Below are 21,935 nucleotides of genomic sequence, written 5' to 3'. Positions count from 1 at the left end.
CCAAACTTCACTAATCATTGTTGAAATTTATTCTCTCTCTTTTTTTTTGGTCTCCTTCCAATAATGCCCAAGACATGAGATGTAGTGCTGGTTTGGAAAAGTAACTTCTAAGTCAAAAATTAAAAGTCATAAGTAGATAATATTTTACTTTTGATTTATTTTTTAAAAATTTAGCTTAAAATTAAAGTGAGTGATTTTATAACATCTCCAAAACTAACAAATTAAAAGCACCTAAAAATAAGTTAATCCAAACCGACACAAAATACTTAGCACGATGAAAAAACAGCACAATCCATGCGCAAAAGTGGAGGGAATATATGAAGACAGCTAGCTAATAATTAAGAGAAAATGAATGACTTCTTATTTGATAATTGTCACCTCATAAAGGCCAACAAATATTCCTAGGCATGCAAATCCTACTATGATGATATTTGATGCACCATGCATGCTCAATTTCAAACATGGACTAGTTTCTTTTACATTTGAAAACGATAAAGTGGGACACTTTAAGGCCTAAATTGACGCATAACACCCACTTTTTCTACAGATTTTGTAATTCAAAACATGGATGGGAATATATAATCCATGAAAATGATTTCAAATATTATTTCCTTCGTCTCAATTTAAGTATTCTAATTTAACTGGACTTAGATTTTAAAAATAAATAGAGACTGTCTGCGTTTTATGATCTTTCAAAATTTATCATTTTGTCATATAGACATTTACGGTGTCAGATATTATGCGGCGCAAAGCTTGAATTTCATTTTCAAATTTGGTCTTCAGTAAATGCCACACGTCACATCTTGCCTAGTCCCACTCACTATACTTCATAATTGCATCTCCATGTACAAATTTTAAATTTTGAATTGAAGTGTGAAATTTTTAAAGTTAGAAGATGCATGTGACACAATTTATGAGTCCCCAAGTGCTTATGTAATTATAAGCACATTAGTTGGAAAGAAAAAGTTATGATTACTGATAACGGCATATTTTTCTCTCAAAGAGCAGGGTGCTAACTTTGATCAATTTTTTCGCAATAGTTAATTAATCAAAGTATACGTGAAGTCCACTTTCAAAATCATGAGTTATATATATTGTACTGCTTTTTTATTGACCGGTGGTTGAATCACATACTTTTTCAATCTTTAAATTATTATTTTTATATACCTTCTCCGTTCTAAATTAGTTGTCACGTTTCATTTTTTAAAAGTCAATTTAACTAATTTTTAAAAATAAATTAAATTAAATTAATTTACTATTTTAAAATTAAAAGTTAAATATTCAATAACTATACAAAAAATATTATTATAGAACAAGAAGAATATTAAACATATGGGAAGGAATGTATGTGGCAATTAGCCTATTATATTGTTTTGGTACCACCACTAATATAAGGTGGCAACGTGAGCATTTTTCGTTAGAGGTATATATATTTTAGAGATTCAAAAGACACATATTTGTAGATATGTATTTCTTATTTCAATAATAGTTGTTTACTATTAAATTGGCGTAGCGATTAAGAAGATGATGCTATAGTACAGGTGGTCATTGCTATGATTGATTTTGTGAAAGTGAAGTGTGAGTGGGTTGTGGCTACTTAATTTCTTTGTGTTGCTACTCCCGTGATTGGTGATGCCTTCATGGGCCCCTATGAAATTTGTATGCAGTAAAAAACAGAAAAGTAACTTTTTGTATAATAATAAGCAGAAAGCTGAATGAGGATCGATGAAATTTACTCCCATTAATGGTCCAAATAATAAGCTTATGTGCTTCGTATTTGACTTCCATTTTTTTTTCTTTCATGTTAATATTCACTCTAATTGGTACACACGCTCTCAAAGCATTAAGGCATATGTGTTTAGTACAAAAGAAATGTTTTCTTAAAAGTTAGGGTTTTTCTTATTTTTTTTTTTTAATATTTGGCAAATAAATAAGAAATATTATTTCAAGAATATCTTCATGTAAAGGTGGGGTAGTCAAGTAGTGGTAATGGGTGGGGGGGTGTTAGGTGTAGGAGAGTCGGAAGAAAATAATAATCTTGTAATGTCATTTATGAAATTTGTTTTTTTTTCTTACTTCCACGGTTAGGAAGGTCATTTTCTTGTTCTTTTAAGAAACTTATTTTCTTCACAAAAATATTTTAACCAACCAAACATCAGAAAATTGAAACCGCTACCAACGAGAACACCTTTTGAAAGAGTAGTATAGTATTTCACCAATATGTTTGTGTTTGGAATTAGATTTGTAGAATATTAGACAAGAATTCTTTTTGGTAGGGCGGACTTAGCTTGCAGTTCCAGCAGAAAGATTTCACGTGGAATATAAAGCATCAGCATTTTTTTTTACATATTTGCTCAACCTTTACAAGGCGGGGAAATAATTTTTAATTCCAAAAATGATTTGGTCCACACATGTTTGGGAATAAACTCACTCCCATTAGTCCATAAAAGATGTTCAAATTTATCAAAAGTGTGACTTTGAGGTTCTTTGGGACCAATCCAACTCACATTCCAATCATATCACAAGCATGCCTCAGGGTTTAATTGAGTGAACTTTAAAAATAAATTTCAAAAACTGCATATAATAATAATATTCTGAGATATAACTTTTGAATACCTAAGCCTTGATAGACAGAATTATTCAGTAGTACCGATACATGTGCTTGTGGGAGGTAGTAACTAGTGGAATAGTCCAGGTGTGTGCAAGCTGGCTTAGACACCATAGTTATAAAAAAGAATGGTAAGGGTCTCGTTAAGACAGAGATGATTAGAATCATTCGAGAGCAGACATGGAATCAGATGCCATAAATTTACATTTCAATGAAGCAATTGAACCCCATCAACATAGATGTTACAGTTACTTTCTTTGAGACATCAAAACTGCTTACAAAGTAGAAGGGAAACATTAAAGAATTTACGTGGAACTATGTGTATATACAATATTACTAGTTGTCATTTGACACGATTACCTTTTGAACTAGTGATACAATGACAGCCACATCATCGCGCTTGCCACCAGTATACCCAACATATCCGGCTGCTTGAGCTGCATCAGCAAATGGACTTCTCCCCGAAGCAGAACTACCCACTTGTTGCACTCTTGTTGCCAAAATCTCCGCAATTTCCTAAAGAAGAAAAAAAAGACCACTGCATTACATACTAGAAATGTGATTAAATTACACGGGGACGAGTTCTGTATCTGAAAGTCTCTAAGAAGAAGTTGTACCCTTCGGATAACTCCCAAAAAATAAGCAAACAGCAGTAACACTTCAGAGAAGGTAAGATAAGAAAACGTAAACAAAAATAGCACTGGCACCTGAGGACTTTTGTCAGCTTCCAGTGACCTTGAGACGATTGACACTATTTCTTGATCATATAAGTTGTCAAAAAGTGCATCTGTTGCAGTGACAATGATGTCCCCTTCATCTAACTCTATCTTGTATTCCTGAAGCATAAGTTGAAATACACAAGAAATGGAGTAATTTCTGAATACAAGCTTGGATACATCTCTCAGACGGATTGCCTCATTAAACATGTACGTCCACATACATACCTCCAGAAGTTGAGATGGATCATCGCCTTTCTCAATTTGTATAGGCAAATTGAATTCATGAAGCATGGGTGATGACTTCCTATAAACACTGCCATTCCTTACTATGATAAATCCAGAGTCGCCAATATTAGCCACATGAAGAACCTGCTAACAATAAATTTCATTTCAAAGTAAGTTCATGAGTGAGCATTCGTAAATATTTTCCATGATCTTTTCTGGCGTATAAGCAAATTGATGAACTGAAGATTATTCCAGAAACATGTCAGCAATCTATATCTTACCAAAAGTTTCTCACTGTATAGCAGTATTAACTTCCTAATACTCTTTACTCTTATATTGTTATTAAGTGCACACGCATGCTAATGATATCTTTTAGATGAAAACATTTAGCAAGTTGCCGAATGAAAAGAACGAGAAAGGAAAGAGCATGATAACATAAAGAATTCAAATCGAGACTCCAGCTTAATTCATTCAAATGTCAATCCATTATGAATTTACATATATATTGGTGTGTGTGGGCTGAAAGCGAGCCTTGGAGCATCAGTAAAGTTGTCTCCATGTGACTTATAGCCGTGTAATCAGCCAATGATACCTTTATTTGTATCAGGGTAGGCCGCCTACATCACACCCCCTTGAGGTGCAACCCTTTCTCGAACCCTGTGTGAATGTGAGAAGCTTCGTGCACCGGACTATGCTTTTTTAGGTATGTGTGAGATATGGGAGCATCCTTCTGTTTCCAGGAAGATACCATAATTGAGGTGTTGTGTAGCACAAGACAGACATTAATTTGGTAATGAAATATACCTTTCCATCAAAGTGAGAAATCAAGACTGTTGAAGATCCAGGGGAATCTGTTTTTGAGACGCTCAGATTAAGGACTTGCTTAGGGTCATTTATTGAATCCGTGTCGCACTGAGAAACAATGGATTCACTATTTTGCATGAGTTCCTGGGCATATACTCCTGGATCACTCCCTGAGTAATAAAAGATACATCCTCTTAAAATAGATATATACTAAAATGCTTCTGGACTTGATCATCATTGAGTTGGAAAATATCACTAGGTGCCTCTAACCTTCTAAAATTCCATGGAAGTTAATTTCATGAATTCCAGACTGAAACTCAAGGCTATACAGGTGCCATGCACGATAGGAAAACGAGTCAGAGAGATTTTACCTTCCAATGACCAGGAACCAACTGCATCGGCTACCCCTAGCCACTTCCCACAAGCAATAAAATATGCTTCATGTCCACCTGCGAATGCCTGGTTTATTTATTGTTTTTCGAATTTCTTACTCAGATGTTTTATTTGCTACAAGAAAATAACAATCAATATCTTCTGACATATATTCCACAATCGATTTTAATGAATAAACATTTATTTCATCTGGAAATGCAAAACTTGTGAGTATATATACATATAGAAAAAAGCCGAACTACCTTTTTTGTGCATCATAATAGCAAAAATACCATAAAACTCAATTCAACCTCATGACTAAGTGGTCACTTTTAACTTCAAAAATTGAAAATTATAAGGCATATCTGAAATACCTTGGAGGGATATTGCAATAAAGTAGCACCAGAAGACAGAATTAGTTCTGCTGCTGCTGGTGTAGCTTCCTTGCTGTTGAAAATGAGAGCATAAGATGTCAGATGTATCAAGAGTAGAGAATTTGTATTCAAAAAGGGGTTGGGGGTGAAGAATTTTGCCAAAATAAACTACTCCTATTTGTTAAGGGATTAAACATGTGTGTTTCTCTACATCAGTAAAGAAAATAACTCTAACATCACCAATCTTTAACAAGTTTAGCAACATATGTATCTAAAGAATTTAGAGAATATGTATACATTCTACGGCTAAGAAAAATATAACAATTGCAGTAATTCTAAAATCGGGAAGGTCCAAGATATTAGCAAGATTACCTGCTGTCTAAGACATCTGAAGATTTATCCTCAACCACTTCATGACCATACACTTCCATGATCTCAGTGTTTTCTACATCTTCTTTTCTTTCGTCTTCCAAGGATAAGCTAGGCAAATTTTCATCTGACTGAGAGAAGTGTAGATGGGGATAAAAAGAAATTGACAGTTAAGTATAGATTGGGACAAAGTGCTGGAAGAACCAGTTCGTTTTGCTCCCAAACAAACACTCAAGCATGTAATTATATGAAGAGGTGTACATGGAATCTTTCAAGTACTAAATATGTTACTATAACCAAATCATTAGGACAGTGATCAGTGTTTAAGTAGTGTAAGATGGATAACTACTCGGTCAATAAGAGAGCATCAAATATGATAAATATGAACCAGGAAATTGCTGATGAATTCACTAAGTTGATGAAAGCATAAGTTCTAAAGAACAATCCAAGTGAAAGTTAATAGCTGAAGTAAAAGCTTTTTGCAGCCAGGTTTCGACCAACTAGTGTGTGTGACAGTCACCCAACTCTCGTACTAATAGCAAAGGTAAAGAATAACAGACCACTGTGTTGGAAACTAGAGAAAGAAGGGAAAGCTGTCCATTTCTTTTTTAGATTGTATGAAAGAGAAGAGGTTACTAAAGTGTTTCACCAATAGAAGCTTCTTTGATGACACATATCCATCATACCTTTGTACATATATCACTATGATATCATATGACATATAGTAATGTGATTTCACAGTTCCAATATATATTCCATCTTGTCTAATATTATGTTGAGAAAAAAAACTAGGTGTTATGCTAATTAACTACGAGAACTCCCAACTTAAAGGTTAAAAAAACTGCCATGATGAAATATCATTTTTGATTCTTAAATCACCACTGCACTTGAGGAATAATAAAGTTTTAAAGAGCCAGCTCACTAAATGCTGCACACCAACAAACCCGTAGTAGCATTTAAAAACAAGTTTACCATATCTAGTTGAGCTTGAGGATCAGTCTTATGTCTGCTAAAGTCAGAGGAATCTTGCAAAGGGGCATGTTACATCCCTAACTAGAATAAATAAGAATATAGCTCTAAATTTGGGAATAGCCACATATTGCACAAGATACATTATTCTGTAATAAATGCCTATTCTCTAATAGACAATCACAGCATCGTCCAGATAACATTTGATACACAAATTATTAACCAACAGACCTAAATAATCTGTTTAGGTGGCTTCATCTCATCGACAATAATTAATAGCAAGCAGAGGACTGTAATGATACTCACATAATCTACCACGTCAAACCTTAATGATAAGTGGGTAAAACTCACCGGTAATGGACTTTCACTTTCATTAGACTCTGATATTAGGTTGTGATCAACTTCCTCATCAAAAACTGGTTCAGCCTCCAGCTTAGGAGAAGCAGGCATTACTTCAATCACATCAGTCTCATCACTATCCTTGAAGGTACTATTTCGGGAAGCCTGATCTTCTGTATCTACAGACAAATTACTCAGCTCGGTTTGATTATCATTTTCAAAATTAAGGACTTCGGTACTCTGGTCTTCAGCATCCATAGACAAATGCCTAATATCAACATTCTCTGGACTAATTTCGTCAACAACAGTTTCAGTATTCCCCAGATTAATTCCCCCTAGAGCATTCTCTGGACTAATTTTGTCAACAACAGTTTCAGTATTCCCCAGATCAAGTCCATCAGGAGCATTCTCTAGACTAATTTCGTCAACAACAGTTTCAGTATTCCCCAGATCAAGAGAATTCTCTAGACTAATTTCGTCAACAACAGTTTCAGTATTCCCCAGATCAATTCCATCGAGAGAATTCTCTAGACTAATTTCGTCAACAACAGTTTCACTATTCCCCTGATCATTTCCCTCAGGAGCATTGTCTGAACTAATTTCGTCAACAACAGTTTCAGTATTCCCTGGATCAATTCCCTCAGGAGCATTGTCTGAACTAATTTCGTCAACAACAGTTTCAGTATTCCCCAGATTAATTCCCTCGGGAGCATTCTCTGGACTAATTTCATCAACAACAGTTTCAGTATTCCCCAGATTAATTCCCTCGGGAGCATTCTCTGGACTAATTTCGTCAGCAACAGTTTCGGTATTCCCCAGATTAATTCCTTCTGGAACACTCTCCACGGGCCCTTCCAATATAGGATCAATATTTTCAGATATTTGTTCTGTGTGTTGGACAATCTCAATATCATTGTCTGCTGCCTCAATATCAACTGACGCAGCACCATTTTCCATCGAATGAGTTGAATCATCACAGCAATCCTTGCCACCATCATTCTCTGTAAATTGACTTGAACCTTCTCCCTCAGATTCTTCAATTTCCTTAGTGTTTACCGAATCAGAATAAACAGGCATTGCTGCAGGTGAACTTAAAAGAAGTGAATTGTCATCATCCAATTCTTCAAATGATTCATCACTTGATTGATCCATCATTTTTTCCTCAACTTCCAAAGAAGGAATAGAATTCTCTGGTGGTGGTGGAACTGAAGCTTCACTATCATCTTTCTTTTCAAAAATCTCCTCAACATGTCCTGCATTCTCAATACCGACTTCAGCTACAGATTCATTTTGAATTCCTTCGGGTGAAATCAAACCAATTTCATCCGCGGAATCTCCAAGAAAATTTTCACTCAATCCAGTCTCTACTTCGACAAAATCACTCCTTCCATTGCCAATTAGTACTGATTCAGAGACACCAGCATCAGTTACCACAGTCACAGCCTCACCCCTGGCTTCCCTCTCTACTTTCTTGACAATGACTTCTCTCTCATTATCACCATCTAAAACCTTCACCACACTAAATTCCTCCTCACTATCCCTTCCAACCTCTTCAACCCCCAAAAGGGATTCCTCCAATTCATCCTCTTTCTCTATCTCGCTTGGGTCCCCAAACCGAAACAGTAAAGTGCCATCAGAATACTCTGCCACACCCCAAAAAAAGAAACATCAAAACCCCACCAAATTGGTAAAAGAACATTTTTTTATCACATAAGAGAAAGATACAAACAATTTAAAAGGGAAAACATACCATGTGTAGAGACGACATCAAGATTTGGGGAAATGGATGTGGAGCAGAAAGCAATGTGAAGTGATTTTCTTCTTCTTTTTCTTCTGACAAGAGTTGGGAAAAGGAGGGGTTTTTGGGCAGAAAAATAGGTGGCCAAGAAGTGAGAACCTGTTATACACCGAGCATCCAAGAACTTGCATAAAGAATCAGCCATAACTATTATGACAACAATTTCTCTAACAATTTTTAAAGATTATTTGAGTTGAAGATGAGTTGTTTTTTGTGGATAGAAGTTCATGTCTTTTCTTTTCTTGGGAATGATGATGATCGTTATTTTCTGTTTGGTTTTACCCGGGAAATGGGTTTTTGGCTAACTAATAACTCTTAAACAGCACCACTAATTCTCAATTGCTATATGGGCCGCAAACCCAAATGAGATATTTCCTGTTGCTTTGTCTAAAATGGTCCTATTCTACTAGTTAATCTATCTTTCAAGATTATCAATTTAACTCTTTTTTTACAAAGATTTACTTGCAGATATCTTTTGAATAATACACTATTATTGTATTATAAGTTATCTCTACGACTTGATTATTATTCACGGAGAAAGAATATACAAATTAAGTGTGGGGGTAGGGGGTTAAAAAAAAACATCATTTTCTCCCTTGGAATTTTTAGAACTTAATTCTTGAGTTGCCCTTTCTAGGTCCCAAGTTCATGGGTTGCATTTTGCAAGTGTCATCATGAGTGATGTAACATAAAAGTATAGACACTAATTATAAAAACTATGGCTGTTACAAGTTACAAGTACGAGTACCTTAGCTTCATAGAACTAAGCAGAAGCTATGATACTAAATACTATCTTAAATCAACACAACCTTTTAACAACAATTGCCGCCACAAAAAAGAACAGCAAAATCTTTAGTTCAAGCATTTCAAAGGTTGTATTTTTTTCATCTTTTTTTGGGTGGGGGGTGGGGGTGGGGGGTTACAGATCATGTATGCATAGAGTACAGGAATAACAACTAAGACAAACAATCAAAACTAAAGGAGAAGGGAGTGTCCACGTGTATGGTACAAAAAAGGGACAGAGATGTAACTCAACACCTTATTGGTCCGAAATCTATCCACCAGAGATCATGTGCAGATTTCATTGATCCTACTTGGCTCCTTACAAGGCCCCCTTTGGATCTTATAACCTTATATCTCACTACTTCATTCATAGTAGAGACACAAGAAACAACCATCCATATCTTTGCATATTACTATCATTCCATTCTTAATCATATACAAAATACACATGGCCACAACATCTGCTGCAGTGCTGAATGGTTTGAGCTCCTCTTTCTTGACTGGTGGCAAGAAAAGTCAGGCCTTGTTGGCTGCTCCCCTTGCTGCCAGAGTTGGCGGTGCTGCCACTCCCAAGAGGTTCACTGTGGTGGCTGCTGCTCCCAAGAAATCTTGGCTTCCTGGTGTAAGAGGTGGTGGCAATTTGGTTGACCCTGAGTGGCTTGATGGCTCGTAAGTTCACTTTACATCTCCAACCCTCACACCCCATACATGAATCTAGGATTTGGAATTTGTGTGTCAAGAACATGTATATGTGGTTTGAGCAGAAAGATTGAACCTTTAACTTGATCTAGCTTTGTCTCTGCTCCTTCCCCCACTATTTCATTCAATTCTTTTGCAGTGGCTTAACTTTGTATTTGAACTTGCAGGCTCCCTGGTGACTATGGTTTTGATCCACTTGGTCTTGGCAAAGACCCTGCATTCTTGAAATGGTACAGAGAGGCTGAGCTCATTCATGGAAGATGGGCAATGGCTGCTGTATTGGGCATCTTTGTTGGTCAAGCATGGAGTGGCATTCCATGGTTCGAGGCCGGTGCTGACCCAGGTGCTATTGCACCTTTCTCTTTTGGCACACTTCTTGGTACACAACTTATCCTCATGGGGTGGGTTGAGAGCAAAAGGTGGGTCGACTTCTTCGACCCTGACTCTCAGTCTGTTGAGTGGGCCACTCCATGGTCCAAGACTGCTGAGAACTTCGCCAACTTCACAGGCGAACAGGGTTATCCCGGTGGCAAATTCTTCGATCCACTGGCATTAGCTGGTACCCTTAACAATGGAGTTTACGTCCCTGACACAGAGAAGCTTGAGAGATTAAAGCTTGCTGAGATCAAGCATGCTAGACTTGCTATGTTAGCCATGTTAATTTTCTATTTTGAGGCTGGGCAAGGGAAGACACCCCTGGGAGCTCTTGGTTTGTAAGGGGTTTCATATTAAACATTTCATTGTAAAAAGTCACTGGATGTAGAAAGAAGAAAATTTGGTTTTGTCCCTTGAGAAAATTCAAAATCTTCCCTTCATACAGTTTATGATCTCACTAACAGTTGTAACAATGCAGAGGCGGAGATATGGTAGTTAAAACCCTAATAAAATGATTCAAGAATCATGACTTTTAACATTTGAATAACGTAGTTCACTGATAAGTATAATTTGCAGTCACAAATAAAAATATGATCATAAATCAATACAGCAGAAACCTTCACAAGAATATAACTCAACCAGGAAGGTAGCATCTATGTTGCTCGGACTCTTAAAAATGTCAACGGGTGCGTGTCAGATTCGCCAAAAGTAGTGTATTTTTGGTGAATCCGACACGGGTGTGGCATCAAAAGTGAAGAGTCCGCGCAACTAAGGGTAGCATTCTCAGTGAGTTGCTGCCTTCTGGTTTATAAGACCAAAAGCTCATACAATCAGAATAAGGATTATCATACCAATGCACGGAAGGACAACGGGACCCTTGCTCACATATATAGGAAATTTGCATTCATTGTGAACCATTTTGAAGCCTTGGCAAGAGAAAGAAACCAAAAAGCTCATAGAACTACTCTTCAGATGATCTTTTCTTTAAAAAAAATCCCTAGTTTAACATTAATGGGGGCCGATGGAGGGAGAAAGCTGATCAAGGTGCCAGAAAGTTTCCTAGTAATAGATTAATACATATGCCCTGTTACTCACTGTCTGGAGCCGTCAAGAACTCTCCCTTACAGACCATCCCCTACTACATATCTCATTCCTTCCATCTTTGCTATTCCTAATCTTTTTTGCAGCTCGATCAGTGTCATTCACATTGCCAAAGCATCTCCAGCCACCACTGGCTTCCTGAACCTGTCTATCACAGCAAAAGAAGTTCTCTCTGAAGCCTCTCACTTCAGGTCACAAGCATAAAGAATTTTATTTATCTTGGTATATACCACAAAGTACAAGGTGTAGATCTCTTATAACTTTTTCCAAGAGGAAGTATCACTTATTGTCAACAGTTCCACTTCTTGTTCTGGATATGTGGGATATCTTTGCATCCTAATCCACTTAATAGGGTACCAACTACCAAGCGTCACGTAAAATGCTTGCTCCTGTAATTTAGAAGAAACCCAAATATGACTTTATCCCAGACAAATAGGAGAGAGAGAAACCAAAAAAACAAACAGCATCCAACATTCCAACAGATATATTTTCCTCCTTAAACAGACGTAAGAACAATGTTTCTGACAATCTTGGAATATGGGATCAAGTTAGAAGAAATACATTATGCCTGAGAGTTATATATCAACAAAAAGAACATAAACCATACAAATTTAAAAAACTCAATTAAATGGGCGAGAAAACTGTTATATCAGCTTAATGGTTGGGTCCATGTAGAATTGTGTTCTATGTAATATACTTAGACTAGGAAGATATGTGCTAACTAATTTCTTTATCAAAAATCAATATTTTCTATAACCATCTTTTTTGTTGTTTCATTATATGATATGTTTATAACTGTCAATGTTGTGTAATTGAAATATCCTTCCTTTGCCAATTCTCAAAATTACCATGCCAACATGTCCACGATTGATCATTATTTCACATCCATCTTCCGGCTATCTAAATTAAAATGGATGGAGGAACTCACATGTATGAACAGCAATATAAATGTACCCCTAGATAGATGTTAAATGTAGAAGGAAGAACTTCCTTTCTACCTATAACGATTGATCAGTGAACCCAAAAGAGTTGCCAATTTTCAATGCTGACCTTAAAGTAGAGATTCCATTTTAACATAACAGATGACATTTATATACATATAATATCCAGTTCAATCAACACTAATATAACAACTCAAGGGAGATAATATCAGAAGTCGAGGTACCTCAAGAGCTTTTCCTCTATAGAAATTCCTATGTTAAGGGGATCCTAGTCTTCATCACTACCTGTCTCTGCATCAGAAGTTCCATCGCATTCTTCAGTCAATTCAATCTCTTCTTCATCGGTCAATTCATTCTCTTCTTCATCAAGCACATTGTCCAGCTGCGGCAAAATGTCCACTCCTTTGCTTCGGTAAATTAACCCAGTCCTCATAACATGATGAAACTTATCCCTGTGGCGTGTCAGAGGATGTGGATTTACAAGTCTCCCACGACGGTACCCCTCTCTCAATGCCACAGTCGTTGTCTTGCACTTGAGTGAGAGGTAGAATATTCCTGGATACCTAGTAAATATTCGAGTAAATCTATCTGGAAGGTATAATTCCTTTCTCAGGCTCCTCAAGTAATTTCTCTTTGTTTTCTTGTATAGTGTCAAGCTCAAGAACTCATGTAAAACCCCAACTACTCTCTTTTCCATAAGATCACTATTAGGGTCAATTCCCCTTGAATCCTCGTAAGGTGAGATGTAAGGCAGCTTCTGAAACTCATCCATCCACGCCTTGACCTTCTTCTGTGCCCCATATCCCCTTGGGAAACTCATGGGAAATTCTAATGCAGCTTTGCCCCTTTTAAATTCCCTATACCCCGCCGGAGGGCTGCTATCATCATTCATCTTTTGCAACTCTGACACAGCATATTTTTCTGGCCACTGAACAAGCCTTAAGCAAGCCAACCCATTTGTTCCCTTAACTATCCTAAAATGATCTGGAAATCTCTTATCAAAATCATCAGGCAATCCTAAATCCCATTTCAAAGGATGCAATGATTGCAGCGCCACCTGCAAGTATTCAAGTCAAATTTGATAAATGAGAGAGGAAGAAAACAGCTCCACATAGAGAAAACGAGCAGTATTGGAACTGCATTTTGAAATTCACAAAAATGGCATTTTATCTTGATACTTTAAAGCTTCATCAGGGAGTCTTCACAACTTAGACAAATTGATCCAATTTTCTGCACCACCAACTACCATATACCAAAACCACAATCTGATACAAAGCATTTTCGAATTAATAGCAATCCGCTAGCTCCTCCACATTGGATACATGATGGATAAAATGAATTAACAGAAGTATCATTACATTCAAAATTGGCAATAATCCCAAGAAACGCAGTCTTACTACAGTTTTCATAGAATACTTAGTACCTTCTAAAAAAAGATCCTCAAGAAAAGCTCCTTCTTTAGCAACAAGATATGGAACCAAATGATTAAAAAAAAAGTGTTAAAAGAATTACCATTCTGTTGGTTGTCATCATAAGAACTTTGGAAAGTCTTTCAACCAAATCACTCTGGTTATCTTCAAAGACCTTCAATTCTTGATCATGAAGAATTTTAGCAATCTGGGTAAGCTTAAAACAAGGCAAAGATTGGTACTTCGGGTGAGGAAACTCCTCAAAAAGAGTTGGGTATCTTCTAATAAACCTAAGTGTAGGAACTGTGAGCCCAAGAAGTTTTTGGGAATCAGCAAGCGACTTAGCAGTAAGATACCCAACTGGTGAACGCACAATTGCGTCTTTTAGTAAACAAGCTGCTTTAAGGTCCGTTTGAACATCGATTATATGGTCCAAACCTCTGTTTTTCACCCATTTCAAACGGACTTTTACTATGGTTCTATGTTGCTGAAGATTGCGATAATGTGAAACAATGTTTTGGGTGGCTATGGATTTTAGGGTTGAGAATAGAGATTTTTCTAACAAATTCATATGTGGGTTTGGGCTTGTGAGTAAGAAAATTTTGTTGCATATATGGTTTGGGGGCTAGGGCAATTGACAGTGGGTTTTGCAGAAGGGAAGGAAACAAGAACTGGGGGAAGGGGGTGAATTAATGAAAATATTAGTAATTACACTAAACACCTATAATAAGACTCAAATTGCCTTCTTTTAAAAAATAAAAAATAAGTAAACTCGATTGGTTCGATTCTCCCGGATTAGGCACAAGTTTATAAAGTTCGCCTCTTGTCCCAATTGAGCAGATATGGATGTGTTTGTGCGTTCTTGATGACATGGGACATATTTTTCATGAAATGTTTCTTGATGACATGTACATATGTTTAATTTGACTTCTCCTAAGACTTACGTCCACGGGTCACGTTTTGCAAGTTGATTAAGTTTGGAGTCAATAACTAGAAAAATAGGTTCTATGCATTGACGGTTTAATATTAAATTATTGCGCATATAAGTTAATATAAATGACAAAATAAACCTAGTATCTTAGGGATTGTTTGGTGTGAGGGATAAAAATAAATAGATGAGATAAGAAAATAGTGATGCCATAAAGTTTTTGTATCTTGTTTGGGACAACTTATCCCACCATTTATATCATAATTCATAGCGATAGGATAAGTTATCCTAGGATAGCTAACCCCAAGATAACTTATTCTGGGATAACTTGTTTCCAATCAAACGATATGCATTAGGGTACAAGATTAGTAGATAGTTGAGAGTTCTCTCTTTCTGCGGGATAAGCTTTCACTACTCTTGTAGTTTCTTGATCTTCAATTTTGGCTTTCACTAGTATGTTTTGGCACCAATTATTGCATTATTTAGTTTTCATTACTGTTCTTTCTCTTGTTTGTTATGTAACACTTTCCAATTCACATTAACGGTATTATTGTGATTGCCCCCATATTTGCATAAATTGTTTGGCAGGGTTTTTTTTAAAAACTAAGAGGTCGTTTGGTGTAATGGATAAGAAAAAATAGTCCTGGGATAACTTTTTAGTGCCTCTTTATTTCTTGTTTGGTTACAAAGTATGGGATAACTTATCCTAGGATTAATAAATAATACTGGGATAAGTTATCCCTTCCTCTTGGTGGAATAACAATACCAAGATAACTTATCTTAGGATAAAACAATCAAAATGACAAGAATATCCTTGAAATCTATTTGATTATCACTTTTCATATCTTTATTCCACATTTGTAAAGTTGCTGAAAATTTTTTGCTGCTCATGAGATGTCGTTTTGATAAATTTCAAATAAATCTATAATTTTAGTTTGACAAAATTATTCAACTGTTTGAGTCCTTTTTGAACTTTGTTTCTTTTGCAATTGGTTAAAGAGTTATTTTTGCAACGAAAAATGTTATCAAATTTACCAAATTTCAATTCAATTATGGTTATTGTTATTGTGCAGTTTTTGCTCCACTTTTGATTCATTTATATTTGTCTAATTTTTTGCTAATGACGGTAAAGAAAAGATGCTCCCCACTAGCCTCAATAGCTTACTCCAGTTTTGATTCATGTGGATAGTAAACTTATCAATAATTGAGATTCATTTGATTTTATTTTTAAGAGTAACTAAAAGCTTTATAAAAAACTATATATAAAAAGCTAAATAAGATAGAGGGTATTTTCGTAAACAAATAACTAATCCCAACATAACTTGTTTTCGAACCAAACAACCCCTAAGGGTCTTCGGGAAACACTCCCTCTATCTCTACAAAGTAGAAGTAAGGTCTGTGTAAACTTTACCATCCTCAAACCTCACTTTTAGTTGTCGCTCACAAATTTCAACTACTGCAATGTCATTTACAAACTTTTTTTTTTTCTCTATTTTCACTAAGATGTCATTTTCTTAGAGAACCCAATATCTTCTTATTTGAGAGAGGGGCATTACAGACCCCATGTAGAGGTGTCCACGTGTATGGTTACGAATAGGGGACATAGAGATGGAGCTCAACATCTCATTGGTCCGAAATCTATCCACTAGATTTCATTTATCCTACTTGGCTACTTACCATCTGCCCTCTTTTGATCTCATGACCATATAACCAGGAATCTCACTTCAATATTCAAAAACAGAAACTTTGCATTTGCAGTTTACCACTATCCAAAATAAACATGACCACCACATCTGCTGCAGTGCTAAATGGCTTGAGCTCCTCTTTCTTGACTGGTGGCAAGAAAACTCAAGCCTTGTTAGGTGCTCCTGTTACTGCCAGAGTTGCCACTCCCAAGAGGTTCATTGTGGCAGCTGCTGCTGTTGCTCCCAAGAAATCTTGGATTCCTGGTGTAAAAGCTGGTGGCAACTTGGTTGACCCCGAGTGGCTCGATGGCTCGTAAGTTTACTTTTACATACACAAAGTTTAATTCCCTCCCCTCCTCTTATTTCATTCATTCTGTTGCAAAGGCTTAACCTTGTATTTTGTACCTGCAGGCTCCCTGGTGACTTTGGTTTTGACCCACTTGGTCTTGGCAAGGACCCTGCATTCTTGAAATGGTACAGAGAAGCTGAGCTCATTCATGGCAGATGGGCAATGGCTGCTGTATTGGGCATCTTTGTTGGTCAAGCATGGAGTGGCATTCCATGGTTTGAGGCTGGTGCTGATCCTGGTGCTATTGCACCTTTCTCTTTTGGCACACTTCTTGGCACTCAGCTTCTCCTCATGGGTTGGGTTGAGAGCAAAAGGTGGGTCGACTTCTTCGACAATGACTCTCAGTCTATAGATTGGGCCACTCCATGGTCCAAGACTGCTGAGAACTTTGCCAACTTCACAGGCGAACAGGGTTACCCTGGTGGCAAATTCTTCGATCCTTTGGCATTAGCTGGTACACTTAACAATGGAGTTTATGTCCCCGACACAGAAAAGCTTGAGAGATTAAAGCTTGCTGAGATCAAGCATGCTAGACTTGCTATGTTAGCCATGTTAATTTTCTATTTTGAGGCTGGACAAGGCAAGACACCCCTTGGAGCTCTTGGTTTGTAAGAGATTTCATATTAAATATTTCACTGTAAAAGAGTCGTTGAATGTAGAAAGAAAGTAACCAAAACTTGAATTTGTCACTTCAAGCTTTTCTCTCTTGAGACAGTTATCTCTTACGAATTCTGTATGCTTTGGCCCAAAGGGACAGTATATAAATTGTAACAATGCAGAGGCAACAATATGGTAGTAGAAGTACCAATTAAATTATTCAATAATCATGACTTAAAACTGAAGAACCTCGTTCAAGAATGAGTATAACTTGCAGTCACAAATGTAAATTTGATTAAAATGTTGCACAAACCCTTCCCACTAAATAATTCAACCAGGATGGCAGAGTTGTCAGTTTTTTGCTGCCTCCTGGATTATAAGATGAAACATATTCATACAACCAGAATCATAATTGTCAAAACAATGCACTCAAAGAGAAAGGGACCTTATCATAGATACAGTAATTCGCATTCATCCTGTTTATCTTTGGCAAGGAAAGAAACCAAAAGCTCATAGATTGCAACTACTCTTTCAGATAAAGAAAATTATGAGATTCCCTAGTTTAACATTAATGGGGCAGCTGGATGGAGGAAAGAACTGATCTAGATGCTAGGAAAGTTTCCTAGTAGTAGCTTTCACAGCATTATTCACTGCCTGTAGCCATCAAGAATTCACCCTCGCAGACTACATCCCCTCCTACATATGCCTTACCTTCCATCTTGGCTATTCCAAAACGTTTTTGTAGCTTGATCAGTGTCATTCTCATTACCAAAGTATCTCCAGCGATCACTGGCTTCCTGAACCTTACTTTGTCTATACCAGCAAAGAAGAAGTTCTGTTTGGAGCCTCCAACTTCAGGTTGGAGCATGACCAAGCCACCAACTTGGGCCATTGCCTGGATTGACAGAAACAGACACTCATCAGACTTTGATAAAATTAAATCCTTGCAGCAACAAAGGTAAGATAACCAAACAAGTAGAAATTTAGACAACTCCATCTAAATAAGTTAAACAGAAGAAGAAAATAAGTGATGAACTTTGCACAATTCTGCAATACAACTCATCCTACCTATACCATTAACTTCCCTTTTCCTCATAAATTGTTATAATAGTTTTTCATGTTAAATTGAATTCTAGAATTTCCTTCTACAAAGAAAGATTTACGTTGTAGTTCTGCCTGTATTTAGTAAACCCAAATCCTGATAATCTAATACTCTACGATTTGAGATTAGAATGATATCTTAGGAACAAATCCGAAAAGGCTGGAGATCAGGACTTCCCCACTGTCATAGAGAATAAGTCCATTGAAAACCTGGGGAGGTACAGCTTTATCAGTAACTAATGTCATTTAGCATTCTCTGAGGCCATCAACGTGTGATCCTCCATGCTTTTTGTACGATAACAATGGAATCAAGCTATTTCCTTTTCACTTAGACTTACTCTACTTCCACTTCTATTATCCAGCTTCAGAACAGCCTGTATGTTGCTAGAATTAACGCACATAATCTTCCATGTTATAATGATATTTGGTTCAGGAAGCACCACTAGAGAAGGTTCCAATAAGGATATATCATAATAGTTAAGGAGGAATTTGGTGTCTAAGCACATGGCGGTTTAAGCACTTTGTAATAGATATCACAAATACTGTCTTTTTCAAATGTGAGACAAAAATTGGTGCGCAACACTACTAAATTGTGGTATGAGTATGACGGTTTTTAATAGTGCATAACTGTCTTTCAAAAGGTTCGAGTGAGTATGAAGATAAAAGGACGATGACTTTCTTTCAACCAGAATACTCAAGCATCTGCAGGAGCTAGCTCTGAATGTTCACAATCAAAGAAGATAATGAAAAAGGAAATGAGCAAAAGGTTAAGGACATAATATGTGATTTTCTTCCCCAATTAGTACATAGTATGTGATGTTTTAAAAGCTTCCCTTAAAATCCTACTATTGTAATAACATTTCACTCGTGTTCCAATTTCACAAAATGCCAGGAGATTCTTCCTATGAACAATTTGGTCATAGTGAAAAATGTCGTAAAAGATTCATTAATTATAAGAAAAAATTCCAGTCAGCAGAACAAAAAATACTATTCACTTTCACTTTTCTTTTTGATAGAGGATTAAATTTCAGCTATCTTCTGGCTCTCACAATTTTACTTGGACAAAAGAACCAAGATGGGAAAAGAAAGTTAATTAGTTCAGGTAGAAGAGAATTCTGAAATAATAAAAGATCTTTATGTGGATACCTAAGAGATCAAAGAAAAATCTGGTTTAATAAATATGTCAAAAGCTCAAGTCCATTTCATCCAGTTAGCCCCATTTGCTGAATAGATTTATTATTTTCTTTAACTGTGGAACACTCAGTGAGTCAATTATCTCGTGAACTATCATAACTCATTAGAAGCCCTCTTCCAAGTAATATTGAAAACCAAGCCACAAAAAGAGCAACTCAAAGTACGGATTTCACTTATCTGTTTAATAACAACATGAACCAACATGCTATATGGAAAAAGTTTAGACATTAAAATCTGAAATAGGTGATAGGAAAACTAATTCATCCAATTTCATAGTTTTGAAAAGCTATATCACATTCAATAAGAAACCGAAAAGATAGAACCTTTAACTAATGCAAATGGAAATTCAGTCAGTTTCATGGAATAACAGACAAGTCATAAGCATACCTCAACCATGAGGACACCAGGCATGATTGGCCTCTCAGGGAAGTGTCCAGGAAAGAAATTATCATTGATAGTCACATTCTTGATGGCCACAGCTGACACTCCTGGATTGTATTCAATCACTCGATCCACTAGAAGAAACGGAAAACTGAATACAATGCAGCTCTCATCAGTAAAGTAATCAATCCACTATGCCTCAATCCTAAACTAGTTGGCCACAAGTCCTAGAAATCTATCCAACCCCATTCACGTCAATTTCATACCCCAATACTAAATAATTTATCGTGTCAAGTCATTAATGAAACACAACAAACAAGCATTTTTACAAACAGATAACAAAATGCCTACCGATGGGGCAAAACCTCGCGAATCTGATTGATATCCATCACAGTAGGAAATGCTGGGTACCCTGTAAGCAAATCAAGATTCCAAACATTAGAACAAGCAAAAGCAAAAAAAAAATAAAACAAATAAACGCACTAATTGCATACTCAATTCAATTGGGGTTTCGATTTCGGAATCATTGTCTGGAGCAGCACAGTTAGTGATGACACTATTCCGTATCTTCTTGCAATGGGTGGACAATGAATGAGATCTGAAGGTAACAAGAGATTGTTTGAGCATCGATGAGGGCAATGGAAAAGAGGCATTCTCAAATCTTTGAGAAATGGGGGTGGAAAAGACAGATTGGGATATAGCCATAGAAGCCATTGAAAAAAAGGGGTCTTTGGAGAAGACGAATTGGGGGCGACAAAAACGAAGTGGTTTGTAGGCTTTAAGGTGAAGGAGATTTGAAGGAGAAGAATGAAGTGGAGGCGGAGATAACAAGGTTGATGAGACTTGGAAGAACCGAACAAGTTGAACAACCTTACTAGTGTGACCAATGGCTAACCAACCTCAGTTGTGGGATGGTTGGACCTAAAGGGGTCTTCTTTATTTGGCTGAATTTGCTCGGGCTAAAATAAATTGAATTATTTATTTATTAATTTTTTGTATTTAATAAAATTACTATTTTTTATTATGATTTTATATATCATATAAAATAAGATATAAAAAATAAAAATATGTCTCTTTAAATATATTTTGAAAAAAAATCTGCATGAGTAAATCTGAACTACATATTAGTTCAATTTTCAATTGATTACAATGAGTCGAACTAGAAAATAAATGGGTCAATTACCCACCTAAGCTTGAATGAATTGAGTTTGATTTTTGTCATCTATGATCTGTCCCTTTGATTTGAGTCGTGTGAATCTCTTGGAAATGTCCCTCCAAAAATATAAGAAAATATTAGTTCCACGTAAATATAAAAAAAAATATTATCTCATTTATAAGATTATTTGTTTTTATCTATTTCATCAATAATGTTCAACATAACAACAATTTTTTGAAGGCAAAACTAATTTTTACTACTAAATATTAATCACTTTTCAAGGGATAATTTGATTTTAAATTGAATTTTTGATTTGGCTGAACATAGTGACTCCTTATTCATCAAAGGGAACATTTATTTTTGGTACCATTGTTAGGCGGGTCTAACTATTACCTTTTAAAACATAACTTATTTCTTATTTTTTAGCAGTTCGAATCGTTTCATTCCAAAACATCGCCCACAAATTTAAAAATAAAATAAAATAAAATAAGTTGAGCTAGATTTCTCATAAATATACGGAAGGTTAATTAATCAATGAAAGAAGGTTTCAAATAATAAAATATTATCTGATTTTATTTATCTTTAGCTAGTTTAGTCTTCTCGAATAAAGAAATCAAATCAAAATCAATTTTCTTTTTGATAAAAAAAAATTCATACCT

General features: G+C 36.1%; 5 protein-coding genes across 5 annotated transcripts; 2 read left to right on the top strand and 3 right to left on the bottom strand.

Moving 5' to 3' along the window:
- Positions 1-2,790: 2,790 nt before the first annotated feature.
- LOC125873683 (probable protein phosphatase 2C 62) lies at positions 2,791-8,980 on the bottom strand. Its single transcript, XM_049554560.1, has 9 exons — positions 8,530-8,980; positions 6,792-8,422; positions 5,475-5,602; positions 5,103-5,175; positions 4,728-4,815; positions 4,357-4,526; positions 3,553-3,696; positions 3,316-3,444; positions 2,791-3,124 (listed from the first exon to the last, which is right to left on the bottom strand). The coding sequence occupies exons 1-9, from the start codon at positions 8,720-8,722 to the stop codon at positions 2,945-2,947; spliced, it is 2,736 nt and encodes a 911-aa protein (XP_049410517.1). The 5' UTR covers positions 8,723-8,980; the 3' UTR covers positions 2,791-2,944.
- A 732-nt stretch (positions 8,981-9,712) lies between these two features.
- On the top strand, positions 9,713-10,833 carry LOC125853304 (chlorophyll a-b binding protein CP24 10A, chloroplastic). The gene is made up of 2 exons (XM_049532975.1): positions 9,713-10,029; positions 10,227-10,833. The coding sequence occupies exons 1-2, from the start codon at positions 9,809-9,811 to the stop codon at positions 10,774-10,776; spliced, it is 771 nt and encodes a 256-aa protein (XP_049388932.1). The 5' UTR covers positions 9,713-9,808; the 3' UTR covers positions 10,777-10,833.
- Positions 10,834-11,424: 591 nt separating this feature from the next.
- On the bottom strand, positions 11,425-14,573 carry LOC125853303 (protein WHAT'S THIS FACTOR 9, mitochondrial). The gene is made up of 3 exons (XM_049532974.1): positions 13,989-14,573; positions 12,701-13,533; positions 11,425-11,924 (listed from the first exon to the last, which is right to left on the bottom strand). The coding sequence occupies exons 1-2, from the start codon at positions 14,454-14,456 to the stop codon at positions 12,745-12,747; spliced, it is 1,257 nt and encodes a 418-aa protein (XP_049388931.1). The 5' UTR covers positions 14,457-14,573; the 3' UTR covers positions 11,425-11,924; positions 12,701-12,744.
- A 1,943-nt stretch (positions 14,574-16,516) lies between these two features.
- On the top strand, positions 16,517-17,465 carry LOC125853305 (chlorophyll a-b binding protein CP24 10B, chloroplastic). The gene is made up of 2 exons (XM_049532976.1): positions 16,517-16,811; positions 16,910-17,465. The coding sequence occupies exons 1-2, from the start codon at positions 16,594-16,596 to the stop codon at positions 17,457-17,459; spliced, it is 768 nt and encodes a 255-aa protein (XP_049388933.1). The 5' UTR covers positions 16,517-16,593; the 3' UTR covers positions 17,460-17,465.
- A 232-nt stretch (positions 17,466-17,697) lies between these two features.
- On the bottom strand, positions 17,698-21,002 carry LOC125853306 (uncharacterized). The gene is made up of 4 exons (XM_049532977.1): positions 20,615-21,002; positions 20,472-20,532; positions 20,127-20,271; positions 17,698-18,339 (listed from the first exon to the last, which is right to left on the bottom strand). The coding sequence occupies exons 1-4, from the start codon at positions 20,832-20,834 to the stop codon at positions 18,088-18,090; spliced, it is 678 nt and encodes a 225-aa protein (XP_049388934.1). The 5' UTR covers positions 20,835-21,002; the 3' UTR covers positions 17,698-18,087.
- Between the last annotated feature and the right edge of the window lie 933 nt (positions 21,003-21,935).

The sequence above is a fragment of the Solanum stenotomum genome, chromosome 1 (genome assembly GCF_019186545.1).
Source record: "Solanum stenotomum isolate F172 chromosome 1, ASM1918654v1, whole genome shotgun sequence".
NCBI classification, from domain to species: domain Eukaryota; kingdom Viridiplantae; phylum Streptophyta; class Magnoliopsida; order Solanales; family Solanaceae; genus Solanum; species Solanum stenotomum.
The sequence above is the reverse complement of the archived record's forward strand: the minus strand, read 5'-3'. Positions and strand labels throughout refer to the sequence as shown.

What these genes read in the sequence shown, in the direction of transcription:
- LOC125853306 (XM_049532977.1), bottom strand. Translation starts at nt 20,834, where the DNA reads ATGGCTTCTATGGCTATATCCCAATCTGTCTTTTCCACCCCCATTTCT. An exon ending in CGAAACCCCAATTGAATTGA is followed by an intron (nt 20,533 to 20,614) that starts GTATGCAATTAG and finishes ATTTGCTTACAG; the next exon opens with GGTACCCAGCATTTCCTACT. An exon ending in CGCGAGGTTTTGCCCCATCG is followed by an intron (nt 20,272 to 20,471) that starts GTAGGCATTTTG and finishes CATTGTATTCAG; the next exon opens with TTTTCCGTTTCTTCTAGTGG.
- LOC125873683 (XM_049554560.1), bottom strand. Translation starts at nt 8,722, where the DNA reads ATGGCTGATTCTTTATGCAAGTTCTTGGATGCTCGGTGTATAACAGGT. An exon ending in TGATGTCGTCTCTACACATG is followed by an intron (nt 8,423 to 8,529) that starts GTATGTTTTCCC and finishes GGGGTGTGGCAG; the next exon opens with AGTATTCTGATGGCACTTTA. An exon ending in TATTGCAATATCCCTCCAAG is followed by an intron (nt 4,816 to 5,102) that starts GTATTTCAGATA and finishes TAAATAAACCAG; the next exon opens with GCATTCGCAGGTGGACATGA.
- LOC125853305 (XM_049532976.1), top strand. Translation starts at nt 16,594, where the DNA reads ATGACCACCACATCTGCTGCAGTGCTAAATGGCTTGAGCTCCTCTTTC. An exon ending in CCCGAGTGGCTCGATGGCTC is followed by an intron (nt 16,812 to 16,909) that starts GTAAGTTTACTT and finishes TTGTACCTGCAG; the next exon opens with GCTCCCTGGTGACTTTGGTT.
- LOC125853303 (XM_049532974.1), bottom strand. Translation starts at nt 14,456, where the DNA reads ATGAATTTGTTAGAAAAATCTCTATTCTCAACCCTAAAATCCATAGCC. An exon ending in TGATGACAACCAACAGAATG is followed by an intron (nt 13,534 to 13,988) that starts GTAATTCTTTTA and finishes GAATACTTGCAG; the next exon opens with GTGGCGCTGCAATCATTGCA.
- LOC125853304 (XM_049532975.1), top strand. Translation starts at nt 9,809, where the DNA reads ATGGCCACAACATCTGCTGCAGTGCTGAATGGTTTGAGCTCCTCTTTC. An exon ending in CCTGAGTGGCTTGATGGCTC is followed by an intron (nt 10,030 to 10,226) that starts GTAAGTTCACTT and finishes TTGAACTTGCAG; the next exon opens with GCTCCCTGGTGACTATGGTT.